This window comes from Phalacrocorax carbo, chromosome 11 (assembly GCF_963921805.1).
Source record: "Phalacrocorax carbo chromosome 11, bPhaCar2.1, whole genome shotgun sequence".
Taxonomy (NCBI): Eukaryota; Metazoa; Chordata; class Aves; order Suliformes; family Phalacrocoracidae; genus Phalacrocorax; species Phalacrocorax carbo.
In genome coordinates, this window is record NC_087523.1 from 18400391 (window position 1) to 18416459 (window position 16069).

The 16069-nt window shown below is 40.6% G+C and overlaps 1 protein-coding gene across 1 annotated transcript in view; it reads right to left on the minus strand.

Annotated features, from left to right (window-relative positions):
• Positions 1 to 16069, minus strand: part of TENM1 (teneurin transmembrane protein 1) — a 256274-nt gene that overhangs the window by 117066 nt on the left and 123139 nt on the right. The window contains exons 8-10 of the mRNA XM_064463313.1: positions 12548 to 12649; positions 11292 to 11486; positions 7122 to 7322 (exon numbers count right to left, since the gene is read on the minus strand). Coding sequence (XP_064319383.1) covers positions 7122 to 7322; positions 11292 to 11486; positions 12548 to 12649 — 498 coding nt within the window. The remainder of the gene's footprint in view (positions 1 to 7121; positions 7323 to 11291; positions 11487 to 12547; positions 12650 to 16069) is intronic.

Below are 16069 nucleotides of genomic sequence, written 5' to 3' on the forward strand. Positions count from 1 at the left end.
AAAAAATGCATACTTCTAATGATTTTTAAATTACTCTACTCTGCACATATCAATTTACAACAATTACAACATTTTGCATTTTTCAAAGCACTTCAGTTTTAAAGAGGTTTTATGCTTCGCAAGATACTGAAGGAAGAGGCTGCTGATCCATTTTTACCCTTTGTGAAATTACCACCAATCTTGCAAGAGAGAGCTTAACCAAAAATAGATATGCTAAATATATACCATCTCCATATAATCATTTTAGGATTAATGTTTTTTGTGACTAAGAACTGCCAGTATTCTCTTCCCAATCATAATTAGGTTGCTTCAGTGGTATAAATGGATTCAGTAGAATTATGACAAATGTCCTGGAGTAAGGAGGACGGAAACTGGCCTACTTTGGCTGAATGGAGTCTAGAGAAACGAATACAGGACAGGATGTCAAAGGCACCAGCTCTGTCACAGATTTCATTATTTTTCAGTCTATAATATTTTAGGCATAGTGCTGCAATTAATTAGTGACTCGGGGCTGGATTCTCACCTGCAACACACAGGGACTGCACTGGTGGCATCACTGCAGTTACACTAATTTACACTAGCTAAGGCTCTGCCCCACTGAACAACTCTGTCATTCATTTTCTCTTGATATTTCACTCCTTAATCTCAAGGCTCCATGTTAAAGGTGTCAATCTGATAACAGAAGACGAGTTTTGTTAATGCTGCACCTTCAATTAGCCAGAGCTTCCTTTCTACCTGACACGAGTAGTCAGTACTCACAAGTTTGATTTTGGCTTTCTGAAAAGCACTGCTTATGTGCCTCAAAGGGAGATGACTCATTAACATCAAGGGATTTTGGATGACAGCCTATAAATAAAGCAACAAAGGTCCACAGGCAGTAAGTAGAAAGTTGACTATACCAAAGTCCTGGTGACATTCAAATAGTGTACTATCAGTCTTCCATTCTACTGTATTATTTTTTCATGTATGTAGTAAAAGACCCCATATTGCAGAGGTCAAGTGAGCCATATGTTGAAGGTCTGAATAATAATGGATTTTCACATACAACTGTAACTGGATTCAGTATGGTGTAAAGATGCTGAGACTCAGAAATATTCCAAGGATGACCTTTTCCAGCACAGGTAGTTTTCACAAAAAATACTTTATAGCCAGTCTCACTTGGAACAAAGTATGACATTCCTATTCTCTATTCACATCTTTTGGAGGAGGGAGGGAGACCAAACAAGAAACAGAACCCAATCCCTGTGTACCTCTCTTGGGCATCTCCACTGTCAGATGGCTAAACTGGTAACGGCCAACTGTCTTTGGGCATTTGTGTGACTCGCCAAAGGATGACCGAACTAGGAAAAAACTCCAACTAAACGAGCAGAGTGATAAACAAGATAGTAAGTAATTAATTCAAACACAGAATACTCACATTTATATAGTGAGTATTATAATGGGCTTTTAATTTTCAGTGCTTTACATCAGAGAAGCATTTGTTTTCCACAAACTAATGATTAGAGAGATAAAATAACTTTTTTTTTTTTTTTTGACAGCATAAGCTAAAGCCATTACAACGTTTGAAGATGACCTATTTGCTGTATGGTAGGTGCGACTGTTGGGGTCAATGTCTTGGACAATATAGAACTGTAACAATGCTGTTGCTGTTTCTTTTTGTCTTCCAAACACTTTGGGATCAAAATGGTGGAAAGACAGCTCTCCTTAGAGATATCTGTAGACCTCTGCCTGAGGTCAGCTTGGCTTGGCCCAAACAGCTGTGCCTCTCTTACTTTTAGGTGAAAGTGGACACAACTCTCCTTATTCCTTGTATAGTCCAAAGTGAAGACTGCAGAAAGTGGGATGGATGACCGTTCAAGGGACAGCTGTCTAAAAGAACCTAAAGAAATAAAGCTGCTGTAGAAGATGACACCGGATCTCTGTGTGTACTTCAGTGTAGGTTACATCACAGGTAAAGGCAGCAAGCAATGTCCGCTCAGGCCAGCAGGAATGAAAGATTTGATTACGTTACTTGAATAATGATCGCAGCGCTGATCCTTGCAACTGGAATTATAACAGCGATGTCCAATGTTCTTCCAGCATTTGGAAGAACTCAGCTGGAATAACTTGTGCTGCTTCTCTACAAATTTCTAACATTGGTATAATTCTGAAGCAGTGACAGCCATAGCTTATTTTTGACCTTCAGTGTTCAAGCCAGTTGGCAAACTGGCAAAACAGGCCAATCCATCTCCCTCATGGTAAATACAACGTCAGTGTACAATCATATAGAGCAATTAAAGCACTTTGACCTTGTCCATCTAATAAATCAAATCCTAGGTACAGATAGAAAGCGATACATTATTTTCTCCCGATGTCACATACAGCTACAGAGAGGATACCTATCAATGTTGTTTTGATTAGTGTGGCTAAAGATCTGTCAATATTTTCAGAGTGAAATTCACTTGATGCTGCCTAAAGAAGGCAAAAGAATCAGAAGCATATTACCTTTCTGTTTGAATGTTAGCTGATAGGAAGAGTGTTTACAAACAGGCGCACAAGTAGCAAGGCAAAGACTGAATGAAATCCATGTTATCTTTGGGACCGGCAAACTGAAATCTGAGCTAACAAAAGAAAGTGCCTTTTCATGGAAGTTCAATATTGTAGGGTAGAAAGAGGCCAAGTATGTCTGTAACAGATACCCATCTAAGAATATTGAAAGGGTGGATCTTAACAGAGCTGAATTAAAAGCCAACATAGTTTGTGTCCTACAATTAGCGTAGGATTAGCAATAATAAATGTCGGAACAACTTCTAATTCAAACATGATGAAAACATAGCCTGACAGCTGTTCTAGAGTTCTGTGGGAGGATTTTCTGGACCTCAAGGGATGGCAAATGGCCATCAAGAGCTTTGGACCTCAAAGGAGTATCTGGAGGTGGTGCAGTGAGATAGGGTTTTGTCAGGCCACAGGTCAGAGCAGAGACTATGCTGGACATCTGTGTTAAGTTGACAAGCCAAAACTGGCTTGGACAGTGTGGAACTGTAACTGTGTTGGGCTCTGTTTCTCTGGAAATACTTTGGGAATCAAAGTAGTGCAAGGAAAGTGAGCAGGTCTATGCTACACTGGAGAAGGATCCTGGCCTCAGGCCTCTGATGATAACAATAAGAACTTGAAGCACTTCAGAATTACCACTCTTTTGGCTAGAAGCTAGTGTAACATAAGGGAAGACTAGAAAGAAATCCAATTCACTCTATTACTCTGTGCTTTGTGCAAGTGCTCCCTCAAATATTTATATATAACAATATACACATTACATTTCACCTTTTTTAAACTAGCTGCTTCTTACCAACCAATTTATTCAATCATGTCACAGTCCAGTGTTTGTTGTATCCAAACACTCTCAACATGCAGTTTCATGTAGAACCTGATCTGAACAGTCTGGTAGATTAGAAAAAGTCATTGTCTTTAGTACAGCAACTGTGCAGAGGAGCAAGTATATACAAGAACAAGTAACTGCTTGAATGATCAGGCCATACATCCTTAGTAAAACGGCATTTCCTTAAGCGTGAAAAATGGAACCTGTTTCATAAGAAACACAGGAAAGATGACTTAGTTAATGTGTAGGTATCTCCTGTCTTTCTTTGACCTTTGAATATTTAAACTTGGAATTTCGTTGCTCTCTTGATGTAATTTTTTAATGAAGAAATAGGAAAAGAAAAAAAACATACTTTATGTGGTCAGTCATACTTCCCAAAAGGCCTAACCAAAACCCAAGAAATACATAGTTGTTTTTTCTAGCATTATTCTTCTTGTGGAGGTGGAGATAGAGATAGGGGGAGGAAGGTGGGGTGCAAAGAGAGAGGTGTGTGTATGTTATTTTGAGAAGCAAATGGATTTAAAATGTTGGCTCTTTTTATAAACATTAAGGACAAAAAATATAATGAATTTGACAAAGAACTTGTCAGTCTTTCACCTCACAGAAAGAAACACAATTGTAAGACTTTTTACCTATTCAAACTGGGAGTAAAAGGTACACTTTTTAGCAGAGGGTCAGGCATAATTGAAGCAATTTACCTAAGGACATGGTAGACTATCCTTCATTTTCAGTCTTTGTGAGAATGTTGAATTTCTAAAAACTAAACAGAAATTATGAGTGTCAAGCAGAAACTGAAGGATGATATTTTTTGGTACACGTCTTACAGAAAATCAAACAGCATGAACACCATGGTCTTTTCCAACCTCAAAAATCCATGTATGATTCTAGATCTCAGGCTGGGGCTCCAAACATTGGCAATCCTTCAGGATATGCACGGGTCACAGTCACCCTTCATCTCTGTTCCTCCATGTCCACACTGGTTTCTGTCTTTCCCCAGTCTGCTGCTTGTAAAATGGAATTTCTTATTGTTTGACGATGGGCAGGTATCACAAAGGTGGCTCATCCCTCTTCAGGTGGGCCACTGGGAACTAGGATAATGTCCTGAAACACATTCTGGCATTTTTGCTATTTCTCCTTTTTAAGGTACAGCAAAATATATTAGTTTCTATTTAGGAAAAACTTATGGACTCGAAATAATGTATCCTTGTATTTTGAAAGTATTTGGAATTTGCTGGGGAGTGCAGAAATCATTAGGATAGAAGACTATATTCTTGAAGGTATACAGAAAGGCAAATTTTTGTGGTACTGAAAATGATGTGGTACAGAGATGGCGGGAAAGTGCAAAGGTTTGAGACAGGCTGAGAGACTGCTCGTCTACCAGTTGCAAAGCTTTCCTTGCTGCCTGATTCCAAACGAGCAGTCTATGGTTTACCCTTTTCATCCTCTTCATTGTACAGAACCTCATGATTCCTTCCTTTCACATATGACAGCTTGTTTATTCTGACCTTGTTGAGTTACTCATCTGGTATTTTCCTTCCTCACCGAAATCAAGCTTTACTTCCAGCATGCACAGGAATCACTGATCCTAGGAAGGAAGTCTCAAGTGCAAATGAACATCTATACTTCAGTGTAACACTCATTGTATTGCCACAACAATCCTGAAGCTATGAAGAAAGATATATTTGAAAGGAAAAACTGAAGTATCTAAAGATAGATGACTGTTGGTGGTTGTAAAAGCATCCTTTGACAACTTTGAAGACAGTAGGGATGAAGAGAGGTATTTTCCCTACTGGTTGATGGAAGTAAGGAAAAAAGTTACCCCCCTTCTAAAAATTAATCAAAACAGCTTTGGAGGTGAGAAAACCATAAAAACTATGATCCTAGGACACAAGATAAAAGCTTCTTCACCGCAGTTATTTATTAGCTCTTTGTTCCCTTACTTAATATCTAATTGCCCCATGCAGCTGACGCAACCGACCTATTGGAGATCAACATCTCTTTTTGAGCTACAATAACGTTGTATTAGAACAGAATTAGTCTGCATATTTTATGAGTAAAAGATTAGTACGTAGCTAGCCCCTTTCCTAATTATTTGCTTCATTAATGGAAGTACTACTATATAACTAACCTTCAGGGAATATTTTTAACCCATAATAAAATACAAAATTAAAATGCAAGAAACCAAGCTTTTGCTGAAAGGCAATAAAAAGTCAATTCTTATCAAAGCAGGTACCATATCTGACAGTGTCAGACCAAAATTACATGCATTAATTTTGGAGTGTAAAATGAATGCAGGGCCTTTGTAACAAACACTGAGAATTATTAGCAGATCAATATTTTGTTGCTTAAGAAGTTATCATGGAGGGGGACATTTCATAAGTCCCAACTTAAAGATCATAACCATACACTTTAAAGATCCGAATGAAAATTTATACGGTTCCAAGTGTTCTTTTAAATCATGAATTCTAAGAAAAATTAGTGACTCGGACCACTGGTTGTATTCCACAGTATTCAGCAAATCTGTCACTTGCATCTATTCTGTACTGGGATGTGCTACTTATCATCTGAGATTCTGGTTTTGTGAGCTTTATAGAGGGAAAAATAGTAGTACATACATTGGTAATGACATGCTCCATTACAGAGTAAAATGTCCAGAGTGCATTCATTTCAGGAAAATGAAACGTAAATGTACAAAGCACATAGGAAATCCATTTAAACTCTTAATGAAATTCAGTGGGATCAAACCTTGATGGCCCTCTAACAAAGAAAAGAGTTTTTATCCTGGCATGAGAAAATGGATGGTCATTTTTGTTTGAAGATTTTGTGACAGAGCCTTCTTACTCATCAGTCACTGCATTTAGACAGGTTTTTTTTTTTAATATATCCTCCCAATCTCTCTCAGAGTTGTGGTTTCCCTCATTGCATGTGCCTGATAAGTAAGTGCTCAACATCTCAGGCGAGAGTCACGCTTAACTCCAGTCCATGCCAGGAGGCACAGAAACACAGAATGTCCCGAGCTGGAAGGCACCCTCAAGAATCAGAGTCCCACACCTGTCCCTGCACAGGACAGCCCCAAACTCACACCATGTCTCTGAGGGGCTTGTCCAAGTGCTTCTGGAATAGGGTCAGGCTGGTGCCGTGATGCCTCCCTGGGGAGCCTGTGCCAGGGCTCCACCACCCTCTGGGGGAAGAACCTTTTCCTAATATCCAGCCTAACCCTCCCCTGGCACATCTCCCTGCCATTCCCTCGGGTCCTGTCTTTGGTCACCAGAGAGCAGAGATCAGCGCCTGCCCCTCCTCCTCCCCTCGGGAGGGAGCTGCAGACCCTGATGAGGGCTGCCCTCAGCCTCCTCTTCTCCAGGCTGAACAAACCAAGGGACTTTAGCCACTCGTTGTACAGCTTCCCCTCTAAACCCTTCGTCAAGTCCGTGGCCTCCTCTGGACCCCTCTAGTAGCTTTATACCCGTAATGTCCTGTGGTGCCCAACACTGCCCACAGCACTCGAGGTGAGTGCTTGCACTCTTGCAGAACTACTGTTTTCACTGTCACGCCATCAGGCAGACAACATCCTTGTCACAGAGAAAAAGCCCTTCTATGCTTGTCAACCGAAAGCCAGCTGCTGACAAGCCCATTAAGTGCCGTGCCACAGGACCCGCGGTTCATCCCTATCTTGTTTTTTAAATTCATACTAACACAGCAATAGTAACTACTTTCTTTCACGACCCAAACAGGAAGCAATAATGAAAAAGTAAGAACTCCAGCATACCTGTTGAACAGTCTGAACCTGTCCACTGAGGTTCACAGCTGCAGAGTCCCGTGTCCAGGAGGAAAGTCCCGTGCCCCGAGCACTGCTCCTGGCACACGGGGAGCGCCGTCTCGCAGTTCACACCGCCCCAGCCCGTGGAGCAGTGGCACTCCCCTTGAACGCACACACCATGGCCGGAGCACATCGGATCCAAGCAGTCCTCTGGAATGCAGGGAATACACAACTTACAGCATAAAACTTGCACATTTACAGTGGTTTCCTAGTCAAATACAACACCGGGGATTCAGATTAATTTGGCGATTTTTGTGCAAATAACCAAACTGAAACAATGTTAACAAACAAAAGGAATAAATGATCTATGCTAACATCTGTGCAGAAGTATAAACCAAAACCAAGAAAAAAACCCAAACATGTAGACTGTTAGAGATCATATGATTCTGCCTGTCAAGGATATCACCTGATTTTTAAAACGCAGATTCGCAAGACAGATCTATTGGCCCAAGTGAACAAAGTTTGTGCTTCAGTAAGCAGGGCTGGGAACGAACTTGGAGCAATTAATAATTACTTCTGCAACTGTGCATTGCATCTGCATTCGGGTATTTGTGCTCTGTGTTTTATTTACCTCTGGGAAAAGATTTATTCTTTCATCTTCCTGTGGAAAGCTATCTCTACAGCTGAAAATTTGATAAAAAAAAAAAAAAATGGCCATCCACTAACCCTGAGCAATGAATCTCTGACTGAATCCTTGCTGTAAAAAAACCTCATACACTCGTAAAAAGTATGTGCTGGCCAATTGCAGATAATGAACAGATTTGTAAAAGTCATAACGTACTGATGAACAATTTGCAAACAGACAAAGAGCTAAATTTGTTCTCAATTTGGATTAAACTATTCCTAGTGAAAAATTCAGGAGCTCTGTAGACGAATTTAAATCAGCTGGTTAGTCCTGTATAATCAGCATACTGTTTCATAAAGCTCCAGCATTTCTTTAACAAGACAGATTTTAAGCAGAACACAGCTTGCCTTCTCCGGAGGCTGCAGGAACGCTGCAGAGCTGAAGAGGATTTGTGGGGTCCGAGCACGGGAAACAATTAGCCGAAAGCCTACTTGTGTTAGATCGTGCGTCACACTAATGTTACAGAAGCATCTTGAAAGTTCTTGCATGTATTTTTCAAGTATCAGCGAAAGTACTGTTTTAATAATTCAATTGTAAACCTAACAAACAGCATTCTGTGCTACACGAATGAACAGATGCTCTCTGCTTCAGTAAGGGGAGACTAAATACTTCAGGCATTGAGATTAACGGCCTCCAGTTTATAGGACCTTTTGACCTAAGAATAAAGAAGCGATGCTTTATCTTTTGAGCTGCTATGCCACAAATTCAAGATCTTATTTCAAGATTTATGCTGTATCTTTTTTGGCCTTCCAGGCTTGTGCACAGCACAATGTAATTTTGAAAGAGGGGAATCTGTGTTTCTGGGCAATGCGTATCTTGCTAAGCATAGCACAAAAATACTTGGCAATTTTCTCTTATCCTGAGACAGCTCTTTATTCTGCTGATCTTTTAAAATTAATTGAGTGACTCCATAAACAGTTTAAAAAGTATCACTCACTTTAGTAATGATAATCTGACAGGACAAATTCAAAGGACTCCCATAGCAATGAATACGTGTAGCTACTGGTGTTCCCTGGATAGTACATCTGTTAGTATGCCTGCCATGTTAACAATACTGCTATAATGCTAAACTCATATATATATATACAATAATGTAATCTGAATTCTTGACAGAATTACTTCCACTACTACACAAGTTATGTTGTACAATCCAGTGCATTGGTTTTGGCTGAGGTAGCGCTAATTTTCTTCACAGTAGCTGGTATGGTGCTCTGTTCTGGGTTTGTGCTGGAACCAGTGTTGACAACACGGGGATGTGTCCGTTCCTGCTGAGCGGGGCTTGCACAGAGCCAAGGCCTTTCTGCCCCTCACCCCACCCCACCAGCGAGGGGCTGGGGGGGCACAAGGAGCTGGGAGGGGACACGGCTGGGACAGTGACCCCAACTGACCCCAGGGATGTCCCACACCGTACGGCGTCACGTTCAGCATATAGAGCTGGGGGAAGGAGGAGGAAGGGGGGGGATGTTGGGAGTGACGGCGTTTGTCTTCCCAAGCCACCGTTACGTGTGATGGAGCCCTGATCTCCTGGGGATGGCTGAGCACCCGCCTGCCCGTGGGAAGGAGGGAATGAATTCCTTGGTTTGCTTTGCTTGTGTGCGCGGCTTTTGCTTTACCTGTTAAACTGTCTTTATCTCAACCCATGAGTTACCTCACTTTTACTTTTCCAATTCTCTCCCCCACCCCACCGGCGGGGAGCGAGCGAGTGGCTGCACGGTCCTGAGCTGCCGCCTGGGGTTAAACCATGACATGCAGTAAACTGAACAGTCACATCATGCACACACTGTTACAATAAAACCCCACTGTACTTGGTTGCACACGTTTTTTTCATTCTCTCTCTTTCTACATAATTCCACCTTTTTAAAAAAATTTAAATACATCTCCCACTTTAAAAATCCAATATATTCACACTCTTAGTTTCAATAGCTGTCTGAGTATATTTATCTCAATTATTTTTTTCAACCATTTTGTAGGATCACGTTATGGCAAGAAACAAAGCAACTGAAAACAGCAGCCGGCCTCTCACCACCTACTTGTTCGGCATAACGGCCTCAGTGAGTAAATCTATGTATTACTTGCTTTTTCCCATTTGGGTTTTCTTGTTTTTGTCCATTTCTGAAACTAACAATAACTGAGTATGTCAGAAGCATTCTCTTGATCCTCCCTTTAAAAACCATACCAGGTATGTCAAATCCATCAAATATATCCTGGACATTTTTCTGACTAGAGAATTCAAGCCGCATAAAGAGCCTCCTCTGTGTGCTACTGAAAAGAATTACCTAAAATCTATACAGCAGGAAGCACAAAGTACGCTGTCACTAGCTTCAGGCTAAGGGGACTAGTGAAAAATCATCAAATTGGGGCAAGCATGAAGAAGAGTTCTGCTTTCCGAGGCTATGCACAGGGGACAAAAGTCAAAGCTGATGAGCTATCTCAGAAATGCTAACAGGCAAACAACAACGGCTTCTTTCTACAGATGAGGGCAGAGACATATCGGCACTGCAGCCAGCAAAAGTACCATTACTTGTTCTCAGAATTTCCCACTTTTTATTAGCCAAGCCTTAAAGGATGCCAGTTTAGTACCCTGAACACAGGCTTCCACTAAAAATGACATATGATAACAGAATTACACAATATGCTCTGGTAAACTGAAACTGTTTGCTGCTCTTTTGGCTTTATATTGTCAGTATGTTCTTCACAGAAAAATCTAAGATGTAACAGAATGAAGAAAGGGCAAAGCTGATTACAATCTTCTGATTACTTTGGAGAACCACCACATCATATTTTGTTTAAATGATCTTCTGACTGCCTCTCCCTTAGCTTTTGGCCAAATAAGAAGTTCTGCACGGGCTTTCTGACAGTGTGTGCTGAGGGACTGAGACTACTGGCAGCCGGGAGGACTGGGGACGCCAGCCACCCTTATGAAAAAGGATCTGGAGCCTGAGAGAAGTGGAGATAAACAAATCAAGATAGTCTCACAACTTTCACCAGGAAAGGGACCCTTTCTTGCTGGGGTGTTTTCCAGGAAACTTTTGGGGGATTGAGAATGCATGGCTTGCCGAAAGGCAAAACCTTCCACCCAGTTCTGCTCTTGCTGCTGAGATTCAGTGGAGGGAGGGAACAGAAATCAAAGTACTAGAGGCCTCCTGGTTCGCAAGAGAAACTGAGTATTTCAGAGGACTGCCCATGCTACAATTATTAGATAGTCCTATTAGACAATGCTAAATACTTTTAAGCTTTTAGAATAAAAATGTGGATTTCTGAAACAATGCAAACAGCTTCCACTGACTGTCACTGAGACCCGAATGCCTTTACCTTTGATAATTTTCTATCTAACATTACTTTTTAGGACACAGTAAATGTGCTTTTGAGCCCAACAGTACTGTTTCACAGTAAGCTTCTCACATCTACATGAGTTCTTTAATACCTTAGAACGGGTTTGGAGGTTAAAGACAAAAATCGAACCCCCTAACTATAGAGGGGGAAACTTCACAAACCTTCCTCACAAATCTCTCCTTTGTATCCAGGGACGCAGATGCAGACGCCCATGATACAAGTACCATGGCCAAAGCAGGTCGGATCAATACACTGCTCTTCGGGAACATCACACTCCGGTCCTTTCCACCCATTTCGACACACACAGTGACCTTTCTCATATTCTCCATTTCCGCTGCACAGCACTGGACACGAATCTGAAGAAGGCAGATCGAACTTTTAAATGTATTTACATACTTATATAGATTAACATTTATTGTGCTGTAAAATTGCTTTTCCATTGCAGCCCCTGATCCTCCATTAGATTTGGGGGTTGCGACAGGCTGGAAGCTTTGAACTAGGTAGTAGAGCAGTAACACAATGTCCTCATCTCCTCAGTCTGCTTCACTAGTACACCTTAATTTTGAACTAAAATGGGATATCTTAGAAGATAAAAATAACTCTCTCCCCTTGACTGGCCTCTGCAGAAAACTTGCAGTGATGCCTGCTTATGATTTTCAGTAAGATTAATATTTCCTCCCAGTGAACTGAAGCAAGATACTGCCCTTTTCTTCTTTCTTCTAAGCAGACCTAACATGACTCAAGTTCTAGCCATTACTGGTCTGCACGTAAACCAGAGATGTGGAAGGTTAGTTTTACAATCCAGTATCAATTTCTGAGCCAATCAAGCTCTTAAAAAATAAAGTCAATCCTAAATTTGAGGAAGCATTGGAAAACATGAGAACTTCCAGGCATCATATACGGCAGATGATGGGTAATATAGACAGAAATATCTGAAACGGAAATAAGCTCACTTAGAGCCTTTTTAGCATGTTTTTTTTCACCCTAATGCTGGAAAACAGTCTCTAAACTGCTTTAGGCTTCTTTTCTTCACCCTATTCAAGTAAAGACCACAAAAACATTTGACTGACTTATGCAATTTTCTCCAAAGTGAAACTGCTTGCCACTTTTAAACAGAAATCGTTATGCTAAGCTAAGACACTTATTAAAAAATGTATTTTATAATCACGGAGCGGATGCAAAGAGGGATGGAGGAATCTATTAACTCTGACAGCCAGTGAGAGAGAAGTGGTTGATGCATCTTAGCTCAAGTACAGCATAAAGAAACTTTACGTGTGTGCTTGTACTGTATCTGCCATCTGGCTGGAAAAAGGAATTTAATCTCCTTTAATCACTTTGAATCTTTGCAAGCCCAGCAGTCACACACCATAATCACGATCCCTGTCATGCACTTTTGGGTCAGTTAATATAAGATTACCTTTTGCGCAATCAGGACCAAGGAATCCCGGGAAACAGTGGCAATGCCCCGATATACATTCTCCGTTCCCATTGCAATTAGTGGAGCAGTCATCCAGGATTTCTGTTTATTCAGAGAGTTGCGAACAAAGAAAAATACAAATTGGTTGAATATGAAATGAATGGCATCTTCACCTCACTCTGCAGGACACATCTCACCATACAAATAGGTGCAGAAGCAGTAAAAGGCCCATTTTCATTCATAGCGAGCATAAAACAAAATTCCTGTTCAAGCAGCTTACAAATATTAGATTTTGTCTTGACAGCTTCGAGATAACAAGTGCATCATTTATATTACACCAAAAAGCTTTTAAAGTAAGTGTTCATGTAAAATTTACCACCATTAAAAGCACTGCAAGAACCAGAGTATTTGCTGAAAAATGTCCACCTTAAACACTTTCTTTCATTGCTGAAGTAATTTGTTTGAAACCTGTTTATAGAGTAAATTGCCTTCTATGGTCTTCATTTGAACCATGTGAATTGAATTCCTTGGAGGAGGGTTGAATTTCCACTTCTATACAATCAGATAAAAAAAAAAAAAGGCTTTTGTACAGTGATGAAACTCAATGCAATAAAGGACTAAGAACTGGATTTGAAGAAAAAAAACCCACCTTCAGTTCTGATCTTAAACTTGCCCATGTTTTATCACACAGCTTTGGCTAGTAAACCACTTAACCTCACACATCTGGGGACAGGCTCATATCTGTATATGGTTTAGCTCTTTTTAAATTTACACATGTATTTCCTACAGGAATTCAGTGTATTCACTGATTTATATGGGTTTTATGTAAAGAATATGAAGCAAATCCAAGGCTAAGATGCTTCTGTGAGGAGCAGGCCACTGTCAGGCCAGCACTAGGACTGAGGGTCTGGGCAGCCCATGCAGGTGCTGTGCTGGGTGGGAGAGGGGCTACGGAACAGGGGGAACTGAGGCTGCGTTATGGGCACACGCACTAGTAGACATGGGGGAGTACCTCTGGCTGTAGGAAGAGGGGAAACATGACTCCTTTCCCATAAAATAGTAACTGTTGGGGAAAAAGAAGAAAACCCAGATCCTGTTGAAGAGTATCTGCCCATGGCAAGTGATTTGGGAGGAAAAACTTTTCGCAAGAAAGGACATACTATTGGAATATTTAAACAAATAAAATCTGATAGACTTTTAAACTCAAACATAACTTGTTTGGGGCCATCTTGTCTAGACTCTGCTCTTCCTAGAAAGGTTGGACTAGATGATGCCTGAGGTCCCTTCCAACCTGTGATTCTGCGATAGTCAAAAGGTGGATTATAAGCACATACTACAACTAATATGAATAACTGAAATAAGTTTATTTTGATGTTATTTTTGGGCACTTGGACAGATAAGGGTTGGTTCCTCTTGAAATCTCCTACTGTTACTTAAAAATGTCCCTTTCAGGCTATTGGTTTATACCAAAGAACAGGCATTTCATATGTATCTGTTCATCAGATATCCACAACCTGTACACAGATGTCTGTTTCAAAGTCAAAAAACCAGCTCATTTTCAGAAGTAAGTCTTCTCACAGATATGCTGCTTGTTATTAACTTTTATATATTAATGTTCATTATCAGCTCTTCTCTTGCTGTATGTGTACACTTGCCTGTCTTCTCAGTTTTCCAGAATGACATGGTAAATGACCCCTACACTGATCTGAAATGAAGTATTAATGGTTTGAAAAGTTACTTCTCCTTGACGCAATGTCCAGTTTGGGCTGGCCTTTATCCAGACTGTGAGAGTACTTGAGGCATGCCAGATTTTGCATGGAAATTACCTCCCTCAAGGGAAAGTCTGATCAGAGCTTTAGCTAAAGTGTCAGCAAAATCAATTTTGTACATAACTAACATTGAGCAACTTGAAACACTGCCTAACAGACGCTCACGAGGAGGGCATGACTGCTTCCACAGCCAACAGCAGCATACTGCAGAAATGCGTCCAAGCTCTTGCTCTATTCTCAGTGTTTCGATTTGTAGTCCTGGTTGATTCCTTTGTTGGCAGAGATGCCAAATACGACTCCAGCCCTGCCTCGGGTAAGGAGTACGGCTCAAGGATTTTTTTTTTTTGTGGAAACCCCCAAAGAAACACCCAAGAACCATCATGTGAAGAAAAGTATGAGAAAAAGATACACAGGTTATGAAAACACCAGAGCGAGCACTATTTTCAAATGCATCAGCAGCAGATTCTTGCAGCATGAACCCTCTTTTTCTCCAAAACGTCTTCTTACAGCCGTTTCTGAGATTAAGCATAAGGATTCCTGCCTGCGCTGTGGCTCTCGCTGCTCCCCTCTGTAAGACCCAGTCTGTTCTGCTTATTGGCCAGAGAAGGGACGGACTAGTTCTTTTTCACCAAGTATAACAATAACCAACCCCTTTCGAGAGAGGATATGCTACTTAACAACGAAACGTTGGTTAAACCCTCCTGTATAAACACTGCTGTCTTACGGCAGAAATAAACAAGGGGGCAGGTATTTGGATTCTGATCTGGTCTGGAGCTTGGCCAGGTTTTATGCTCTTTGTAAAGCATCTACTATTGCTTGAATAGTATTTTCTCATGTGACATTGAATAATGGCATTTTTTTCTGGCTTGGTAAAGACTCACTTTTCTGAACAGAGCAAATATGAACTTTTAAACAAAAAACACTCATTACAATTCTATCTCAATTTCTAAATGATTTTCCTGCAAGTCCTTCAAAATCTTGGTATTTGAATCCTACTGTCCTGCTCTGCAAGGTGTTTGCCATCAAGTAAAAATAGCATCCAATTGTTCTAAAGAGCAGATGGCACGTCCATTACTAGTAAAGACATCTTGCTAAACATATGGTAGAACAGGTTAACTAAAGGGCATAGTGGTTAAAGTCTTGCAGCAAACCAACGCTGTCATAAATACAACACTTTACCTAAATTTAAATTCCAAAGAAACCCTACCTGTGAGCTAACAACACCTAGAGTTGCAAACGTTTGTCCACCTGTATGTATTAAAAAGGCAGCAGGGATTTGATATGCCACCAGGACGCTGCCTCCGATACTTGCCTTCTGTGATCCAAACAAAACGCTGCGTTTGAATAATTGTAGAAAACAGCATCCATCCATCAAAGAACAAGCACAATGAAATCCACAAAAGCTGCCTTTCAGGTTTACTAACTGACTAAAATACTGGAAATAAGAACTTAAAGCCTGTATAATATTTGTAGGATTTACAGTTCTCATGTAAATAGAGAGAACAGCCATAATCTCGTTTACTTTGAGCAAGGTAACACCAGAAATTACTCAAGCATTTAAGGTATCGTCTAAAAATCTTAACATATGTGAAAACCGCACACTTAATTAATTTGATAAGTTCCATCTTTAATACACAAATGTTGCTATTTGTGTAATACTGGCATAAACATGAAGCTGCTCCACTGAGGTTAATTAAACTAAACCGAAATAAAACACATTTAAGAGAATACTTAAGAGAAGCCGGAATCAAGG